This window comes from Galleria mellonella, unplaced genomic scaffold, assembly GCF_026898425.1.
Source record: "Galleria mellonella isolate WM207_F2 unplaced genomic scaffold, CSIRO_AGI_GalMel_v1 utg23, whole genome shotgun sequence".
In the NCBI taxonomy this organism is placed as follows: Eukaryota; Metazoa; Arthropoda; class Insecta; order Lepidoptera; family Pyralidae; genus Galleria; species Galleria mellonella.
This window is the reverse complement of record NW_026442045.1, coordinates 3,034,600-3,056,462: the sequence shown is the minus strand read 5'-3', so window position 1 is coordinate 3,056,462 and position 21,863 is coordinate 3,034,600. Positions and strand designations below refer to the sequence as shown.

General features: G+C 33.9%; 1 protein-coding gene across 1 annotated transcript; it reads left to right on the top strand.

The window, feature by feature from the left end:
- The first annotated feature begins 960 nt into the window (after positions 1-960).
- LOC113512921 (thyroid adenoma-associated protein homolog) lies at positions 961-21,849 on the top strand. Its single transcript, XM_026896882.3, has 25 exons — positions 961-1,134; positions 1,963-2,143; positions 2,602-2,835; positions 3,255-3,513; positions 3,901-4,076; positions 4,560-4,783; positions 5,446-5,630; positions 6,401-6,591; positions 7,373-7,565; positions 8,494-8,646; positions 9,183-9,397; positions 9,740-9,854; positions 11,092-11,237; positions 11,627-11,791; positions 12,442-12,606; positions 13,214-13,289; positions 13,794-13,978; positions 14,573-14,714; positions 15,678-16,016; positions 16,627-16,782; positions 17,659-17,885; positions 18,510-18,764; positions 19,019-19,776; positions 20,484-20,746; positions 21,562-21,849. The coding sequence occupies exons 1-25, from the start codon at positions 1,035-1,037 to the stop codon at positions 21,844-21,846; spliced, it is 5,388 nt and encodes a 1,795-aa protein (XP_026752683.2). The 5' UTR covers positions 961-1,034; the 3' UTR covers positions 21,847-21,849.
- Positions 21,850-21,863: the final 14 nt, after the last annotated feature.

Below are 21,863 nucleotides of genomic sequence, written 5' to 3'. Positions count from 1 at the left end.
GTTTCCAGGGGGGACCACGTGGAGGTCGACCTGGTTAGGTATATTGCTAGCTATGAGGCCCTTAGTCTCCATTATTAACAATTCTCCCTCCCCCCCTTTCACCCCAGGAAGCTTACTTAAGAACTGTGGCGTGCGCCCAAGAGCGCCAGAGTGATTTGGACCTCAACTAAGGCCACCGCACTTTAATTCCCATCAAGAGATGGAGAGTCAGTAGGTCGTAACGAATGGGAAAACGGGGCGAGGGATACGCTCGAGCGCATCGCGCCTGATCACGCGCAAATCGTGTGTCGAGGATTTTAGTCCCCGCCGACGCGGCGGCGAGGACGGTATGTACGGTGTGTAGGTACATTAGCGGGAGCGCCTAACGAATATTCCACGTTAACGAGAGGAGACGTGTTTGCCAAAGTGATTGGATCGTCGGGGTCCAAGAGTGCGTGCCCTGAGCGACGACGTTGAAGAATATTAAATATATTCTATTATTTTCATAGACTTAGTATAACACACTACGTAAGATTACTTTTATGATTTATAATATGACTAGCTTTTGTCCGGGACTTTGTCTCGATGGCGGTATATATTTCTTATCAGGATAAAAAAAAGGCTATAAATGTGTCCAACCCATATAGTATGTGTATACCAAATTTCACAATGATTGGTTAAGCTATTAAAGCGCTTAAGAAAATAAACAAACAAACTCACTTTTACATTTATAATATTAGTAAGGATATAGATCAATCTTAAATATGTTATATTAAGTCTACGAGGCCGATCCCCTAGTATATTATATACCGTTAACGTAGGTGGGGATTACGATTTTATTATTTTCTAAAAAAATATATTTAAAGTCAATAGGTAGAATGATATTTATCAGCAGGCTCGCGATACAACCTATCCTTAATCGATGTTTACCTAATATAATAACTGTCAGATTATCTGTCACTGTCATCTCGCAATTTTAATTTTTCATTTTATTTACATATGTTACTTCTTTTGATTTGAAATTATTTTGTTATTATAACCCATGTCCTTTTACCATGAATAGTTTATCTTTGAGAATAGTAAGAGGTGGTACGAAGAAATCCAAAAATTCGTTTGGATTTTCTTTAATACAAATTCCAATATTTGAGGTTACAGGTAATAAATATACTGTCTATCCCGGCTTTGCACAAGTAAATGTTTTTTGTAAGCTTTTTTAAAATTTTCTCCCATACAAAACTTGTTCTAACAATTCCAAGCATAATAAAAAAAAATTACCAAATAAATGCACCTGTTCTGGAGTGATCCTTTTACATACATTTTATTGGGAAAAGGGCATAGGCATTGGAGAGACAGGTCTCATACCACCCGCCCCGCTCGATATAGTTCTAATATATCCTAAATCCTTATGCTTGAAATATTATAAATGTGAAATTGTGTTTATTTGATATTTCTTGATGCCCTTTACAGAATAACCAATCACTATGGAATTTCATATACAAATATTATATCAGAAGGAGTAGAATATAATCTACTTTTTATCCCAGTCATTAAACATATCCTTGTCGTGTAGATAAAGTTGCACATAAAAGCTAGTACCAAAAATATTTTAGTGTATATGTCATATTTTAAAAAATAGATCATAATCAACACATCAGCTTTTGTACACTGCTGAATATAAGCTTTCACCATAAGAGGAGAGGAGGAGCTAATAGCCACCACACCAAATGAGATACCAATCGCAATTAAACTCTGGTGACATTTTATAAGGAACACTGCTGCTGTCAATTCCTTAACCAATAAAAAATAGACTTATAAATTTCTATCAGTTGTCTAGTACAAGCTCTGCTTAGTATCAAACTAGATAGTAGGAGGAGCCACTGTGTAGTATATACTGTACAGATTTCTTTTTAATTATTAATGTCTACATCCCCAGGAACACAACATTACCTATCTGACCATTTTATAATTTTAATACTGTTTCAGGTAGTCATGTAGAGTTATATGAATCCTTTAATAATTCAAATAGTCCTGATGAGCAATTGATAATATTAAAAAAAAGTTTAGAGGAGAGTAAAAATAAAACAGACTCTGTCATATTTGAATTCCTTGTTGTTGTATTTCTTCAGGCTGAAGCTAAACATCCAATAAAATGTTTTATAACAAGGTAATGTGTTTTAAACTAAATATAGTTATACAATTGTAAATCTTAAATTATAAATTAGGTAAAAAAACATAATAACATACTTGTTAGAGTGATATAGAAAAATAGGACATTCACCTACACAATATAAGCTCAAAATTGACTTGGCTGGAGTACAAATTCCAATTAATTAATTTTTAATTTTTTTATAAAGGTAAGTGCAACATGTACACAGAATTTATTTTATGTCATGTCTTAATTTAACTATAAGTTTTTAAAATTTTTAAAATAAGATAATTATATGAGAAAGTGCATCTAGATTTTCTTATATCAAAGCTTTTAATGCACATTCTTATTAAATTAATGAATTATAATATATTTAATTAATGAATTTTTACTTTATAACTATTTAGACACCTAATATTTTGATCTGCTTGCCTTTACAAAACATATATAATATGAATTTCTTTTATATATTTTAGACATATCACCAAAAACACATCTCTACAGCAACCTTTCTCGGATGTACTGGCCTGCCATATAGCTCAGTATATATCAAATAAACCCAAGTCATACATAGAGTATGTAGATGTTGTAATGAAAGTAGCCACATGTATAGAAAATTTTCCAGCTGGATCAGATGCTATCAGAGCTGTGGAAGTTAGCTTAACAGAGTACTTGGTGACTTGCTTAGAATGCTGTATTATGACATTAAGGTAAGTAAACGTGAATAAAGTTTACCATTGAATCTGGAATTAGTTGGGCAACCCTAAAGTTAAATACATATATAAAGTCTAATAATAATAAAGCAAATTCAAATTTATTTATGTAAAAAACACATTCAAATTTGAATTAAGTAATTGGATTCTACAGCAAAGAACTAAATCAATATTTAAATAATTAACTTAGAGGTACTTAAAATATTAAAAAATAATAGAAAAGTTTCACCTGTATTAAACTATTAGAGATGGTTTCAGGATTATTTATACATTTCTCTTCTAAATATTAATAACATAATTTACAAAAGTACATTTTGGGTTAGCATCTCTTTAATTTCAGTAGTAGCTTCATACTAATAAATATATTAATAATAATAAAAAGTCTTGTTATAATTCTTCTTTCTGTTATACTCCAGGAACCAACAAACATTATCACCAACTGAAAAGAATGAAATATTTGACTTAGCTCATTTAGCAATAAGATTACTTTTATATATTGTACAAAAAGCCAATACAAATAATTTAGAGAAAATAATAGCTATGTTTATTGCAATAAGGTTGTATATTAAAAAGTTAATGTTTGATAATGATGTTCCTATGGACACAAAGTCGGTGGCAGGGATACTATTCTTACACATGCATGTTACAGAGAAAGGACCTGATTCATGGATCAATGTGAGTTTGTCTTTTTATTGCTATCAAAATATTTTGCTGCAAGGAGTCATTGAATACAGGAGACTCAGGACGATTCTTGTGTATAAGAAAGCATTAGATAATAAAAAATAATAATAAAAAAGCTGAAATTATAATGATAAAGATTAATCAAAAGAAAGAAAGAAAAATATTAAAGTAACATTACTATTGTGTAAATGTTGAGTGAACCTAGATATTTTCTCTTTTATCCATCTGTTGTCAGTCTATTTGGCTTATGAGGCAAATTTAAGTAAAGATTAATGGTGAAATAAAAGTAAACACAAAAATTGTATTCATTTTTAAAGCAACTAATTAGTTATCATCAAGTTATTAGTGCATAATTTTGTTATGACACATTTAATGTTTCAGTTATTTGTATCTCAAGATGATGATCTTTACACTTTGTTAAGAAATGAGACAGCACAGTTAGCACTATATTCTGCTATACCGACAGTGGTAGCGACGGACAGATTACAGTCACAAAGTGTCGCAGGCAAGTCAGTTGTTATTGTGTTGACTCAAAAGATTGTGGCTATTGGGGAAAGGTATTGTATATATTTCGTTAATATATTTGAATGTCTACCATCCATCGCCAACTCCTTATCAAAAAGCGTAGCACAGAATATTATTTTTAATAATCTTTTCTATATTGGAAAAATGTTATTGATGGAAGAGTAAATCTCATTTTATATTTTTTATTTAATTTCCCTTACTTCCCTTTTCTCATTTATATAAAACACATTACTGTTAGTGCAAGCATGAAAAAGAGCAATACAAGGTGTATGTATGGGCTGCTGTCTCATATTTACCTCATTGTAATGTAATGAGGTAAAAATAATAGTAATTTATTCCAGTTACATGTGTTTAAAAAAATAATATTGATTGTTTGCAACATCAAAATCTTCTGTAATAAGAATCTATCACCGATTGTATTTAAAAAAAAAGCATATTAATAATAGTACATTGTAATAGTGGTAGATTTTTTATAGCTAGAAGAACTTTTTAATTCATAATAGTATGTATTTCAGGAATCCGTCTGAGTCCACATTGACGCTAGGTGTAACACGAACAATTTTACAAATCAGTAAGACTCTAGAGCGAGTCAGTGACGTCAATATCTGCTTAGAGTTAGTAACTGCTCTGTTGGAGTTTGTGTGGCCGCATCTAGACCACCATATGGATAGCGTTCGGCATCTGACTGCGCAGGCGCTGGCGAATGTCGTTAGATATTGCACTAAACTACAAAATCAAGGTTTGTGTACATCTTTAATATCAGCCATTTACAATGATGAAAATAGGCTTGGGAGGTTTTACCAGTAGTTGCCATGCTTGACGAGCGGGTTGGCAAACGCAGTTAGGCTGTGGTGATGTTTAAAAGGTGATGTTAGTACCCATCCTTCGACCATTAAGTTCCCTTAGTCTACTCTTACGACCCCCATGGGAAAAGAAGGCATAACACATATGCAGGGATCACACGGCTACGGTTTAATTTCTTCCCACACACACTTAGTATTAAACTATCACATCAAGCTATATCTAGAAATTGGCAAATGATTCTCTTTATACTTATTAATATTTACTAACATCATCGGTCTACTTTTAGTATGTCTGTTAACAGAAATTTAAATTATAAAAATATACACATGTTTATATACCTATTTTTGTTTAATGGACGACAATGGAATTGTTAGCCTGCCTATGCTATCGGTATACACTGACGGGGCACCAGTCAGAGATGATAAGTGAGGATAAAAGCCCATCATAATGATTTTATTAAGAATAAATTACGATAGTTTCCAGGGAAACCGCAAGGAGATCAACCTGACATGATATATTGCTGGCAGTGGGGCTGTAAGTCTCCATTATTAACAATTTCTTTCCCTCCTGTTAATAAAGTAATATCATTACTTGCAGGTAATAGTAAACCTTTAGACTGGGTTTACACCGCTTTGTCGTCGCTAGACAAGAGTCGCAAGAGTTACTACGTGAGCGTGACGTCACTGGTCAACTCGCTGGGCGCTAGAAACGTTATAGCGCGGTTCCCCGAGATCATATGTGACCTCGTCGCTGCATTGCACGTACAACCGGTTCAAGCTAGTGTAAGTATTTTATATATCTTCACAAACTCCTCTGAAAGGGGGAGGAACAGATTACTTATAATTTACCCTAACTGGTTGATCTCCACGCTGTCCCCCCTCATGGTTAACTCTTAGTAAATTCGCCGATGGACCTAGTGAACTGACTTCAACCTCTTTTTTTTATCCTGTAATGGTACCCCGCCACTATATACCGTTAGCATAGGCGAGTGCAATTTTCTATCTATAAAGATAGAAAATTGCACTAATAATCATTGAAAAAAAAAACCAGTGAAGTAGGCACAGAAATATGTATTCTCTGTATACTACCACTCGTTAAAAAAGCCGCTTTACACAAAACTAATATAATTCATTTAGTATATTTTGCCGTGTTTAGCATCTCACGCTGAAGGCGTTATATTAATTAACTACTTAGTATAGTTTCATTGTCGCTTTATAAATAATGATTATGATTAATTTAATACGGATTCTTTAATTCTGTTATTTTTCATTGACAGGAAAAACATTTTCACACAATTTGTTGTAAATTGAAAAATGTTCATGTACCACTCAAAATTCAAAAAGTTTTCAATAATTTCAGAGCATTCACTCCCTTACTACATTTTCATTCAGCATTCACTCTCTTGGCTATGTGGTCCTTGCATAGAGTAGGCCACTCCTTCCTATTCCGTTGGTGTCATACGTAAGAACCTTTCTCTAAAGCCAAAAAGGTTAAAGACCCCATCTTTAAAAAAGTAGTAGTGATTTTTTTTTATTTTTTATTTTTGTTTTAGGCAACAACAGCTCTCGAAACGTTACTACAAAATCACGCACCACAAGCTAGCACACAGTCCATTTATGAGCAGTGGATATTACCTATACTGTCTCATGTAGCCAACAGTACTCCGGACTCAACTATACTCAACATTCTCGAGAACATACTGGCTAAGGCTTTGTCAATCGATGAGAATCTCATTAGTTACATGTGAGTAAACATATAGACATGGTACAAATAACAATTAGTATATACGTTTCAATGAATAGACCACAAAATTACACTATTGCCTAATCCCTAAACTACGGGGGGAAGGGATTGTTAGTAATGGGGTCTAATGAACCCATTGCTAGCAATACACTATCAGGTCGACCTCTACGTGGTTCCCCCTGGAAAGCATCGTGAACAATTCTTGTTGAATTCGTCACGATGGGCTAACTGACCTGCTTCATCCTCATATATCATCCTTCACTGGTGCCCCGCCAGTGTATACCGATAGCGCGGGCGGGGTTACCATTCCATTATCACCCATTAAAAAAAATCCCTAAACTGCGTTACAATGAGTTATATAAATACTGATTATAAGAATCGTTTGTCTTGTTAGTCCTTTAGTTGTTCTGTTAATCCGACCGAGAATCGCACTCGAGAACTCATTTACACAGTCCAGTATACTACTAACAAATAATCAAATAATTATGGCAATTTTTTTTAATAGTTTACAGTTGCCATATTTATCTTATTCTAACGCTGTGTTACACTTTATCACACACACAATCAAGACAAATCTATATGTATATTTAATATGGTATGTGCTTTATTAAACATACTCGTACATACGACAGAAAATCATTACATTCCTTGTTTGGTAATTAAGTAAAATAGAGAGAATGCTATATAGTATTAAGTTCACCTTTTGTACCAGACTTTTTTTTTTGTAATGTGGTCAATAAGGAATAAATAAATAAATAAAAACTAAATTGTATTTTACCAGTTTGCCTCATATTAAACAATCATGCGACTCGCCTCATAAGGATATAAAATGTGTGCTTATGCTGGCAAGCGTAGCGCAAAGATCAAATCTCTACATTCTGCGGACGGAAGAAGACGGCGACGAAGACAAGGAATGGAGAGGACTCATCCGGTATAATGTACTCGAGGCAGCTGCCGTGGATGCCGTTGAAGAGGTTAGTTAATGTGTTATAATTTTAAATGATATTAATCTATTAAAACTATTTTATTAGATATACTGCTTGTATATCCAATAAAATTCATAATAGAAAGTTAAATGTATAAAAATTACTGTTACATTAAGACTATATTACGCCCCTTATTCATAAAAATTGTTTTTTTTTTATGCAACTTAATATTGCAAATAACCACTCCACGCAACTACCTTTTACTTTGCATTGTCACTATTTTACTGGGGGGGATCTGGTGTCTAAGATACAAGTTACGGCTTAGTTTAGGCTCCAGATCTCCCACAAATTACGATACTTTTATTCTGTATAAAGTAAATAATCTATACATTGTAATTTGTGGAGATGAATAAACTAATTTTATTATTATTTTATTATAACCTAATGACCCACCTGATGGAAACTGGTAACCGTCACCTAAAAACATGAGCAGTACCATGGACATAACAGAGTATACTGTTTCGACCATGATACCCCTCATGCGTTACAATTCCTGAGAAGTAAGATGTTATTCCTCTGTATCCTGTAAATTCACTGCCATATCCCACCCTTCAAACTGAAACACAGCCATGCAAACACAATTGCTTTACGGTTAAAATACGAATGTAACAGAGGTACCCAAGCAAACGACTTTTGTACAAAGTCTCCCTCTGGTCTGCTATAAAAGTGTAATCTGTAATAAACTATTGTTTTATCACTTTTCAAAATGAGGAATGTAGTTAAAAAAAAAAGATAAAACACTATGATAGCTAAGGCAGGTTTCGTCGACGACGTATTTATGAATCAATGGTAGTATTTAATTTTCATACAAAAAGTCAAGAATTTCATATTTGACACCTAAAATTTATAAAATGACAGAATGTTATTCCTATTCTTATTTTGCTCACATTATTTTATTACATGCAATTTTCAACAGACGCGAGTATTGGCGCTAGCGCTGGCGGTGCAAGCGCGCCGGCCGTCGTCGCCACTGACGGCACAAGAGCTTCGCCTCGTGCTGCTACACTTGCGGTATGATGCTGCACCCAATCCACACACACGTCAGCTCATACTCGCTCTTCTCGGGAAGGTATTTTCTTTTTTGATCAAGTTAGGACAGTTTCTGCGGAGCATTTAGAGACAGTCTGAGAATGTCTCACCAAATGTCGTAGCAAAAGGAGGTCAATAAAATCTTAGTTAATTATATTAATCTTACTTTAGTTTTTATACAATATTTATATTATTTTATTGTTTATATTTATATTATTTATTTATGTATAAAAATAAATAAATTAATTAAAGTCTATGCGTGATCGATACCTCCCCCCAGGCAGAGGGATTTCTCTGTGTATGGCCAAGAGGGTCCAAATAAAAAAAAATACCTCACATGATGTACATACCACAAAGGGTGATAGTAAATAAAGAAGTCATTTGGCATGTATAAACCAATGTATTTCTATTTGAAGGCTAAGCTAATATAGCTATAAAGTTACTAATACATAACTTCAGTTTTAAGAAATTGCGATACACATACATATACCATAAACATAATTGACAGCACTCCTGTACCATAATTTGAACATTATTTGACCAAAATTATCTTTTAAATAATAATTTTCATTTTAGTTTATAAAACGTTTAGAAGACAGCTTCATGGTACTAAAGAGACAAAAGGACTCACCAAACGCTAGCCACAAGATTAAATATTACTTGGAGTTCATCGAGGCGTTTAGACACCAGTGTTTTTCTAGTTTGATACAAGGTGCCAATTACAGTCGACGATGCATGGCTTTACAATTACTTAGTTGGTGCGAGAATGCACATTTTGAAGGCTATGAAAGGTAAACTTAAAAATATTATGTAGAAAATTGAATAATATCATTTTATTTTTTCATATACGTCCCTATGGTTTGAAGCCCTTTTTGAATAATTAAAGATCTACTTCTATTGCAACAAAATCAGTTATTTTGATCTAAAATTAAACTATTGAAGTGATTTTGATAAAATTTCCATTGAGCCAATCTCTAAGTATGTCTTTTAAGATAAAAAAAAAAAAACTTTCCAAATTGGTTCAAAACTGACAAAGTTTGAGGTAACAAACATAAAAAAGTACAACTGAATTGAGAACCTCCTTTTTAAAGTCGGTTAAAAAATGTATATTTTTGAACATTTTTTTTTTTCAGAACGTGGACTGAGGAATATGTTGAAAAGTTATTACTGCACCTGGAAGACAGTTATGAGAACAATAAAGCTCTCGCTTTGGACATACTCGACAAATGCCCCATACAACTGTTACAAGTAAGTATATATTTGCCTGCTGTAAATTGAAATTAGTTAAGTTAGTGTCGAAGAATTTAAATTTAAGTTTAATTTAAACTATGGGAAAGGATCGGAGAAATAAACAAAATGGATGTCTCTCTAATAATATACTCATAGCCATTATCGTAACCGTTATGCTATTAACACTACATATGTATATACACTGAATGATTCTATCAAAATTTTATTAATTGATAAACATTATCTTGGATTAATGTACAGGCAATTTTTTCGTTCTTATTTATGTGGTCAAAGCTTTTGCTTTACTTTTTAATTTAGAGACAAAATCATACAGAAATGAAATTGTAAAAGAAAAACAAACAGTCTGAATTGGATACAAATATTTCATTATTAGCGCATAGTGATTAAAGGTTTAGGTTTATTATTTTTACTTTTGGCAAGTATGTAGTGTTTGCCCATTATTACAACTACTTATTACACACACTAAACTATTATTATACTAACAAACAGGAAACGAGATATTAAAAAGAAACGAGACATATTTTGTTTATTTATTTATAAATGTATAACAAAAATACTTTTTTTATACACTAAAACTGTACAATCAATAACAATCCCATCATGCCTATACTAGGTTTATACATACATATAATTTGTATTCATACTCTATTAGTTAGTACAATATTGAATTTAGAGTTAGACAGTATTTTATTTTAGCTACATTCAAAGTTCAAAAATATCTACGTAAACATACTAGATATCCGAATAAGCTTGATGCTTTATAGTTACAGTATAGAGAAGAAACAAAACGTAACTTAAACAGTACCATCATCTGATAATGATTTATAACAACCATTATTTGGGGGTCTACCATGAAATGAAATTCCGTATTTTTGGACTTAATTTCATGTTTTCGTTCATACCTAAATCAGCCCTGTAAATAGAGTTTGACGTATCGTTTGTCCATCCTACCATAAAAGTACAAAGGAACGATATTTTAACATTTTTAAACACTATGTATTATGTAATTTAAGCATCAAATTAGTGTTTTGTTCGGCCCTGAAATGTCGGAAAACATTTCATGGTATGTCCTCTATTCACTGCTAAACATAGTCCCCATTGCCTATGGCAGCCCATAGACTGCCACAGGGAATGGGTACGTTCCTTGTAGCCGATAGACAATTTTACCGGTAGTTGCTACGCTTAGTAGGCGAGTTGGCAACCGAAGTAAACAGTACTATACATTTTATTATAGCTCAAGACATACAGTATCAGTCTGGAAGTAGACGACATTCTGACACAAGCGTCATACATGAAGCCAACCGAATGTGTGTCAGCCGCGTACAAACTTGATTTGTTAGTGAGAAGGCTGCCCCAGCGCATTTTACAAGGGAATTCTTGGTAATTTTTTTTAAAGCATTAGTTGGGTTTACTTATATTTATTCTTTATTGCACAAATGGCATTTAGTACAAATGGCGAGCTTAAAGTTATATGGCATTCTCTACCATACTTATCCATTCTTCTTAATTGAAATTGCATTCCGTATAGACGGTAGAATAAATATTTAATAAAATTACTAATAAAAAAATGCTTAAATTTAAGTTTAATAAATATCTTTCTTTGTTTTTGAGACTCCTGTATATACTAACACGGCGCATCCAACTGTTACTATTAACAATTTTGTTATTATTAAATTTTTGTATCACAAACACTACAGCATTGGTAGGTTTTTTAGTTTAGATACAGCTAACAACTTTAATTTCACATATATGTGGTATATGCATTACAGTTCCACTCCGGAGCCGGTGATTTACGTCCTAGTAGAGCGAATGTTGCACGATCTGCGCGGACAACTGCAGTGTGCAGTACAAAGCATCGTAAGCGCAGCACGGTCCGCGCCTCTACACGGACTACTGCACTGTCTGCGTCGCGCCCTGCACTCATTGAATGCGCGGTTAGTACTGACTTAATTTCTGAATTCAGTGTTGCCACATGAAAATTGGGTTTGCTGGAAGAAATCTCTATTGGAGATAAGCTCGCCTTTGTGCACTATTATGTTTGTTTTTACATTTTAATAACCTTTTGTGTACAATAAAGAATAAAGAAAGAAATAATTTTTTTTTTTTCTCAAAAATGAGACATTCATTTTTACTCAATCACAAAGTTAAGTCTGTTTTCATTACATTTAATGTAACCACTATGCGAACGACGAGAAAAGCTCCATTCTCTATACTGACTTCTTTGCGTCACGTTACTACCTTCATTGATATCGTTACTTAATATTATAAATGTGAAAATAAGTTTGCTTGTTACATCTTAGTACCTTAACGCCTTAACCAATCACTATGATATACACATAATATATGAGATGGAGAAGTACATAAGCTACCTTGTCCCGGTCACGCGGACAGTTTTGCAGGTATAAGCTAGTATTCTATAAATACCGAATCAATAAATGAATCCCCAAATTTCTTTACACTTATTTGGTTTTTCTTCAAACATTTCTAGTACAATTACTATTTTATTACTTTATTTTTCTAAAATTACGACATTCGGACATCAAATACAACACTTTATGTATTGATTTATCATAATATTTCACAGAGCTATATCCGAAGATGAACAATGGAGATCTTTAATAAGCCAAGTGATTGACACTTGTATGGAGGTGACGGCCGCAGTGGCGAGCGTGGTGAACAACTCCTCGCCCGAAGGTCACCTGCCAATGGATGCTTCCGGTGTCTCAGTCACTGATACTGGCAACTCTGGGTGAGTTCAAATATTAAATATAATCTTAATTAATATAAAAATAACATTCTGTATGATTTACAACCATATAAATCATACATATACCAATTTAGATTCTTTGAAACAAGAATAACTTGAATACATGAATTACGTTTTACCAGAGGGAGACTTTGTACAAAAGTCAATTGCTTGGATACCTCTGTCCCATATGGCGTAAATTTACAGGGTACAGAGGAATAACACCTGAGTCCTCAGGAATAGCAACGCATGGGGGGTATCATGGGCGAAACAGTATACACTGTTATGTCCATGGAACTGCTTATGTCTATAGGCGACGGTTACCACTTTCAATCAGGTGGGCCGTCAGCATGTTTGCCATTCTAAGTCGTATAAAAAAAAAAATACGTTATGATAACTCTACAACATTATTATTGTAGTATTAAACGATGAAATTTCTATATAAATTGAAAAATATATGCAGAAGACATATTTTCATTATATCAGTTTTTTTTTTATTTGTATTCCACCGTCTCATTCACTGAGACCCCTTAACTCCTCTTTACGCGAAATTTATGCCCAACCATTTTGAGGTTATAATACATTTAATTTAAACCTAAAACTTTGTCAGCGGCGTGATGTTAGAGGATGGACGGCCCGTGACAGCGCAAATGGTGTTACTTTGCGCCTGGAGATCCGTGAAAGAGGTATTCACATTAATATTTCTATTTATTTATTTAAAAAGTTCTCTAACAGAAATATTAGAGAACTTTTTAAATAAATAAATTATATATCTAATATAAATTGTCACTCATTTAAAAAGTTGTACATAAGCATGCCATTAAATGTTTTGTACTTACTTCATATTTTGCTTTAAAATATTTTTAATAAGTTTTTTGCTATCAAAAACCAAATTTTTGAATGATTTCTATTGGAAATCTTTATTACGATTATGTATACATATATCGTAATATGTATGTATAATGTAGAATTAATATTATAAATGTGCTATTTTTAAATTATTGTTTTAATTTTAAATTATTGTTTTAATTTTAAATTATTGTTCATCACGTTGCACCGTCAATTATATTTTCCGTTATTCCTGTCTGCGGTCGACTAATAGATAACGCCATCTAGTGATAAGACCGTTATTCTAGGTGTATTAAAGTTTAATAAATAAAAAAATATATATTATAATTAATTTCATTCAGGTGTCGCTCCTATTGGGCACAATATCATCACGCCTCACGGTGGAAGGCGAGGGAGGCAGCGGTGGCACGCTCTCGGCCGAACAGCTGCAAGCGTTGGGCGAGCACTTCACTTCTCTGCTAGCTCATACTAAGCACAGGGGTGCTTTTGAACAAGCCTATGTTGGCTTCACAAGACTACTAGCCAGGTACTTAATTTCGTTTTAGTATTTTCTGATATTACTAGGTCATATAATCTAAGATTTATTCATAGTGTACCAGTATTTTATATCATAGATTTTTCACCTTGACACTTCAGATTTTCTCTAGTTGGGTTATTTTGATCAAATCACAGAAAACACATGACATGCCAGCAGTCTGTGATACTGCCGCAGCGATAATATGCATGTTTGTCAGTACCTAACAATTGAAACTGTTTTCAAACTTTTTCATCAATGTTTGCAAATTACAAAAGACAAGGCCTTATAGTCTAAACGACTTTAGCCTGCTCTGTATATGGGCGAATTAAAAAAAAGCATATGGGAAGACTAGTATTGCCATATTCATAGTATCTATAGTGGTGCCACCATATACATATATGAATGTATATATTTATATATATCTCGACAGATTGACTCTGCCATAACAATACTACATACGTGTGTTATTAATCTGTGATCCTACTATAATAATAAGAAGCGCGTGTTGACAGACTGCTTTGTCGCTGCCGCAACAATAATGTGCGTGTGTGTCGGCTGACTGTGATTTTACCGTAATAACAGTGTGTGTTTGTGTGTCGTCAGACTATGGCGCTGTCGCAGCGCCCGTTTGCATGGACTGCCTGCATCATGGCTGCGGGGGTTACTGCAGTCGCTGGCGGCAGGAGGAGATGGTGGAACTCTTTGTGCTACTCGACGCAGCGCTGGACTCCCTTTTATGATACAGGTATGCACTTATTATGTTGGACAAAATAATTTAAATGAAAACAGTGCCCAGTGTGGGCCAGTGATTTTATGGTGATAATTTTTATTTATTATATACCGAATCATCCGTATTTTTTTTTAATAATGCTGAACTTAAGCCTTCCCCTATTGGAGAGTATTTCCAGTAGTTACCACGCTTGGCAGGCAGATTAGCAACCGCAGCTAGGCATTGATGATGTTTTAAGAAGGACACTGTTTTCCATCCCTCTTTTTAGTTCCCTTATTCGGCTCTTATGATACCCACGAGAAAGAAAGGGGTAGCCTATTCTATGCTCGAACCACGTGGCAAGTTTTTATTGTATAGATTACTATCTATTTTGTTTTATAATTTCATTAAGTATTGTAAACATTACATAAATATTTCTTATTAATAAATGTAAAAGTGAGTTTGGTTTATGGTATATATACATACTATATAAGGTAGTATGTACCTACAATATATGGTAGTAAGTACATAGGCTACTATTTGTCCCGATCAATCGACATATCTCTATTACATAGACGAGGTCGCGGGTAATATACAGTAGTTATTTATAATCTTATTAATATACCTGAGGGAGACTTTGTACAAAAGTCGTTTGCTTGAATACCTCTGTCCCATTCGTGTTTCAGCCGTAAAGCAGTTGTGTTTGCATAGCTATGTTTCGGTTTGAAGGGTGGGATATGGCGTGCATTTACAGGGTACAGAGGAATAACACCTGAGTCCTCAGGAATAGCAACGCATGGGGGTATCATGGGCGAAACAGTATACTCTGTTATATCCATGGTACTGCTTATATCTATAGGCGACGGTTACCACTTTCCATCAGGTGGGCCGTCAGCTTGATTGCCATTCTAAGTTGTATAAAAAATATGGTCATAAAAACCCAAATCTAGTAAGTCATAATTATTTTAAAATATAATCCTTAAAACAATTTCCTTCCAGGCAATAGTAACTACAGAAATAGAAGTGCAAAGTAACCCGAAGTGCTTCCACCAATGCATGAGAACGCTGCTCCGTCTTGCCTGTCCGCCATCTCTTCCTCACAAATACCAAGACGGCTATACAATCAAATCAAGAAATGCAACAGCTACAAATAATCATGTTGACAGTGATGAAATAATAGAAATAATTCCTGGTGATGTGTCAATAGAGACGAGAACGCATAGTTTAAACATTCTACGTGCTTTGTTTCGTAATTCGGCGCTAGAGGAGAGCGTTGCTTCGTACGTGGGTACGGGATTCATTGTGGCACTCTCTGGATTCGATGGTGACACTTGGGCGGTAAGCTTGTTATTGTTTTCAATATTATTTTCCATAGATGAAGAGAGATTATCTTGTATATAACAATTTGAAAAGATTAACTGTTGAGTTTCTTGCGGGTTCTTCGCAGCGGATAACAATATCTCAAACCCAGCTAAAAAATCATTAAAATAATAAAAAATTGACGATTTAATAGAGCTTGTAAAAAAGTTATAATTTTAATTTTACAAAAACAAAATCAATTCTATGTTTTTTTTTGATGGGTGAAAATGTAATGTTACCCCGCCTGCGCTAACGGCGGATACGATGACGGAGCACTAGTAAAGGGTGATTGATGAGAATGAAAGCAGGCCAATTAGCCTATCATGATGAATTCATCAGCAATTAACCATGATAGTTTCCAGGAGGAAACACAAGGAGGTCGACCTGGTTGGGTATATTACTAGCAATGTAAATATATATTAGTTATATATATTAATATTTTTTCCCGTAGAAATTTTATTGAAATTGGTTTAGTATTATAGTTTTTAAATCAAATTAACTGGTTTTGCCAAAGTTGAAACTGTTTTTTTTTTGTGGAACATAATTATTGATGAAATTAATATTAATCATCGTATATGTGATTGCGTAGGAACGCAACTCATCGACGCTGGCCCTGAGTGCGCTAGTGTCCCGCGTGTTCGGCGTGGCGCGGCCGCGTACCTCCAAGAAGGCAGCCTCCCGCACCGACACTATGACCGGTCGCATCTTCTTCCTGCGATACCCACGCCTCTACGACTTCATGCTGGTTAGTTATACTAAGTATATACCTATATATATATATATATAGTATTTTAAAACTTTAAATCGAACTACGCTGCTACGACGCTGTGGTCTTTTGTAACTGGATCTCCTTATTTACAATATGCGATAAGATAGTTTTCTCTTTACTTTCGAAGAAGAAGTACTTTCGTGGACTAGGCTCTGCTTACATTGCAAGCGAAAAAGGCCTCGAGTGCTAAGGGTTAATGGATGATAATGGAATGGTTACCGCACCTGTGCTATCGGTATACACTGGCGGAGCACCAGTGAGGGATGATGGGTGGGGATGAAAAAGCAGGTCAGTTAGCCCATCGTAACGTAGTCAACGATAAATTAGTCACGATGGTTTCCGGAGGGAACCGCGTGGAGATCGACCTTATAGGGTATTTTGATAGCAATGGGGACTAATCTCCCCATTACTAAAAATCCCTTTCCCCCTATATACCTATATAAGTAAAGAATTAAATCATACACTGTCTGCTGATGGAAACCACCATTTCATAACTAGTTTTCATCTAGAAAGGGTAAACAATTTTCACGACGAAACCTCTATGTTCAAATTTTTCAAGCCTTCTGGTTTTATTATAATAGCAATATATAATTGTAAGAAGCAATTATAGTGGTATCCTGCATTTTTGTTATTTTGTTGAGAGAGGGACTGACTGAAAACCAGCGCTGTGCAGCTGTTCACATTGCGCTAGGACACTCACAGCATCAGCTGAGCCGGTTCCATTTGCCTAGTATAAGACGCTTTTTGTATATGTATTTTCTATATTTTATATTGTGATTGTGTGTTTACTATTATTATGCATTCTTCTATTCTATAATACCTAAAGGTTTTAAGAAATAATTTATATTTTAGGAAAAGCTAAAAGAGGCGAGTACAAGTGAGGATAGTCAGCTCCGTCCATCACTATACCCGATCCTACTGTTGCTAGCTCGCCTGTACCCGTCTTCACTTGAAGGCACAGTTTCCACCCTGAAGCTGGTGGCTTTCATACCGCATGTGCTCTCTTGTGCGAGGAGTAGCGTGCTGAAGATCCGACAACTGGCTGCTAAGGCTATGGTGCCACTTATATCGCCTGAACAGTAACTATTATATTTGTTTTATTTATATATTTTATTAACTGGGTGAGCTTTAGTCTCCCAATACGCTCACCCAGGAAAGCATCGGTACAATAACACATACTTTACAATTAAATTGAATAATATTAATATGATTAACAATAATAAAAATAATATTAGATTTTAAATTTCTGAACACAAACACTCTGGTCAACCGATTTATAAACTTTTATTCAATTTTTTTCATTCCTATTGTAATTTTCGTTCAAAATTTGTTATCATATCTCTTAACTCGCATGTGATTGAGCTGAAGTTTATTAAGGCTAGAGTGGTATTGATGAATTAGCGTGCACATCAAATGAGACTGTGGTCAAACGCGATAGATTTCATAATTATAAAAATCTATATTGCTTCAGTGACTATTCAATAATATGGTAGCATAGAGCCAGTCTGATCATCAGAACTAAACCTAGATTATAAATTACTTCATAAAAACTTTGTGATGTAATAATGTAATTCATTCATATTTGATATCGTTAATTTTCTTTTACCGGCAAATTTATATAATTTAAAAGTTAACCTAAGGTGTCACATTTACATAGTAATGTAATAATTTATACCTATAGTCATTTACGCTATTTCTTACAGATACATCCCGCATCTGGAAATGACGCTTACTATAATAACAGATGTAAACATAAAACGTAACTACTGCCATGGAATACTACTCCAATTGGTGAGACTGTTCGCCTCTAAGCCGGAACGACTCTGCGAGGTGCAGATATCGTGCCTCTCACAACTCTTAAGGAATACCCACTGGATATTAGAGCAAGCTGTGACGGAAAATCCTTGTTATTTGCTAGCTGATGAATATGTGAAAATGATTAATCTGGTGTTATGGAGGTAAGGATTTCTTCGAATTTACATTTTTATCTATACTAATACTACAAAAAGGAAAGATTTGACTGATTGTTTGTAATGGATAAATTCAAAAACTACTCCAACAATATCAAAACTTCTTTCACTTATACAACGCTACATTAGAGATGTAGGATGAAATCTCTGGCGAAGATAAATAATAGATTTACCGACCTAACACAATTATTTTCTCATTTCTGCTTAAAATGAGTTTAAGTATAACATAATATGTATTGCAGGTTTCCCACATTACTCCAAAAAGAAATTATATCTAACATTGAAACTTCTCTAGAACAACTGTTATTCACTAAACAAGTGCCCATCATTGATTCCGGAAGAGACATATGTTTAGCCAACGCTTTATATCTTTACATAATTATTTTACATAAACAAAATATTAATAAAATCCCCGATACGATATATAAAGGGCTATCTCACAAATCTTATGAAGTAATATTGTCTACATTGAATTATTTGTTGATTTTACACAAAAATATTGAAAATGACAGCTGCAAATTACAAGAGCATTTATATTTATTAGCTGATGATAGTGTATTAAAAAAACTAAGAGAAAACCACATGTATATAGAGACATTATGTGAAGTATACAAGAATAGCAAATATTTAGAATGTATACAGAAAACATTGAAAGTGTTAACGTTAGAGAGAGATACACAAAAACGTATTATAGAAATTAAAAGTAATATTACAAACATATCAGATGAATGTACAATAAAAAAATTAATCGAATTTGTTCAAGATGAACATTATAATCTGATTCATATTTATTTGGAGTGTTTGTCGACTTTTGTATCTAGAAAAATAAAGGAGAGTGATTTAATTAGAGACACTATATTGAGCGTAATAAGGGTGATATATGCGTGTAGTTCATCCGATAACACTGAAGATACGAGAAGCGTGGTTGTAGATTTCCTCGAGAAAAATCTAAGAGAGTTATCAAATTTGAATTTAGACGGGATGAGTGATGAGGATAAATGTGAGTATAGAAATTGCTATAGTTTATTTTTTTTTTTTTGTAAGATATATTTAAAACACATTTTGTTTACATATACCACTTTGCTACTTCAGCGCTAATACAGTTATCGATTAAGCTGCCATTTGCACCCGCTTCGAAATTATCATACATTGATTATGGCGTCTCACTCAAGATTTGCGGATTGAAACCCCCTCGCTTCTTTTTTTTATACAAATACCAATTTCTCTCAATGTATCCTGAGAACTGTCTCTCCAATATCGTGTTGTCTTCTCAATCCTTTAAATGCATTTGCTAAATTATCTCATATCATAAAAATCATTTATATATATATATATATATATATATACGATATCTTCGCTAATTCTGAATAAATTTTTATAAGTTTTTGTATTTACTTTGTCTATAAAACTTAGAATGGCAAACAAGCTATCGACTTATATGTACTCGATAAAAATGGTAACCATCGCCTACAGACATGAACAGCATTCCCGAGGAGTAATTTCCATCGTAATATCCCATTTGTTAAACCGAAACACAGCTATACAAGCACAGCTACGTTTCGCTGGAGAAACATGCGTGGCATAGAGGTAGCCATGCAATTTTCTTAGTATCCGTCTTGTTCACTTCTTTACTGTAAATGGTCCCATATTTGTCGTAAAGTCGCTGTTCTGTAAATCAAAATCTTATTAAAGCAATTATTTCCACAGTCGAGTATAAAGCGACTCTATTAGCGACAACAGTAACTCTCCTTGAGGACGATGAAGAATCGCTGCGACAACGAACCTCAAACACAGTCCTACAATTAGTTAACAAAGAAGTTGTCACCACTACAGTGATACCTAGTAAAGCTGCTGAGCTGTTGAGAGATTATATAGAGGAATTCACTGAGCACAATATGGCTATATTCCTAGTGTTAGCCCTTTTGGATTTTAAATCTGAAGTGTGTTTAACGGACGAAATTACAGATGAGGTAAGCCTAATATTAGTATTTTTTTTTCTTTATTACAAAATACTACCTGTAATGTAACTTGTACACGTAAATCGCGTTCCTATACCTTGTATCTGGATAAATAAATTTTCATCTAAAAATAACTAAAGCCTATTTACAGATTATTTTTAGTACAGAACCTTAGGTGTATGAGTTAACCTCGCACTTAACTATTTTTTTTTTGAGACCATTAATAAAACACTTAAAAAAGTAAAGTAGTAGTAGTAAAGCAACTTAGATTGGTAAATAAACTGACGGCCCACCTGATGGAAAGTGGTAACTGTATAGACATAAGCAGAACCATGGACATAACAGTATACTGTTTCGCTCATGGTGTTCCCCATGTGTTACCATTCCTAAGGACTCAGATGTTATTCCTCTGTACCCTGTAAATTAACTGCCATGTCCCACCCTTCAAACCGAAACACAGCCATGCAAACGCAACTGCTTCACTACACGGAAACAGGAAAGGGACAGAGATGCTCAAACAAACGACTTTTGTACAAAGTCTCCTTTTGGTAGAAGTTACTGTTTATCTACAATAATTTTCAAATATTCACTGCATAATTACATTTTTGTTTTGCCAAAGATTGACTGGAAGAGAATGTTATATAGTATTACATTCGCCTTTTGAACCAATCATTTTTTGTGCGGTCAATAAAGAATAAAACAATAAATGTATGTCTGACAACTCACATGGTGCAATATTAGAAATTTCCTTGCATAAATCAGGCTACAATCGATTCTCAACCGAGCCAATATAGAAATAAGAATTTAAAAATCACACTTGTTTACAGTGCCGTGTATTCGACCAAAATGAACGGTACAACATATTTTTAGAAGAAAGTATCTTGACCAGTGAATGTGGTGATAAAATTTTGCAACTGTGCGGTAAACAGAGTACCAGTGTAATCAAGTATATACTGGCCATTTTGGATAATAATATATACAAAAGAACATTCGAGAATTTGTGCAATAACCATATAGTTACATTAAGAAAAATAATAGACGGTGATTTGACGTATAAAAACAGTACCACGAACCCTAAAATAGAATTGCTTTTAAAGAAATTAAGTACCTAAATTAATATTTTTTACAA

Coding starts and splice junctions, on each gene's coding strand:
- LOC113512921 (XM_026896882.3), top strand. CDS start 1,035: ATGAATAGTTTATCTTTGAGAATAGTAAGAGGTGGTACGAAGAAATCC. Junction 2,144..2,601: donor ATAAAATGTTTTATAACAAG/GTAATGTGTTTT, acceptor TATATATTTTAG/ACATATCACCAAAAACACAT. Junction 8,647..9,182: donor TACTCGCTCTTCTCGGGAAG/GTATTTTCTTTT, acceptor TTTTCATTTTAG/TTTATAAAACGTTTAGAAGA.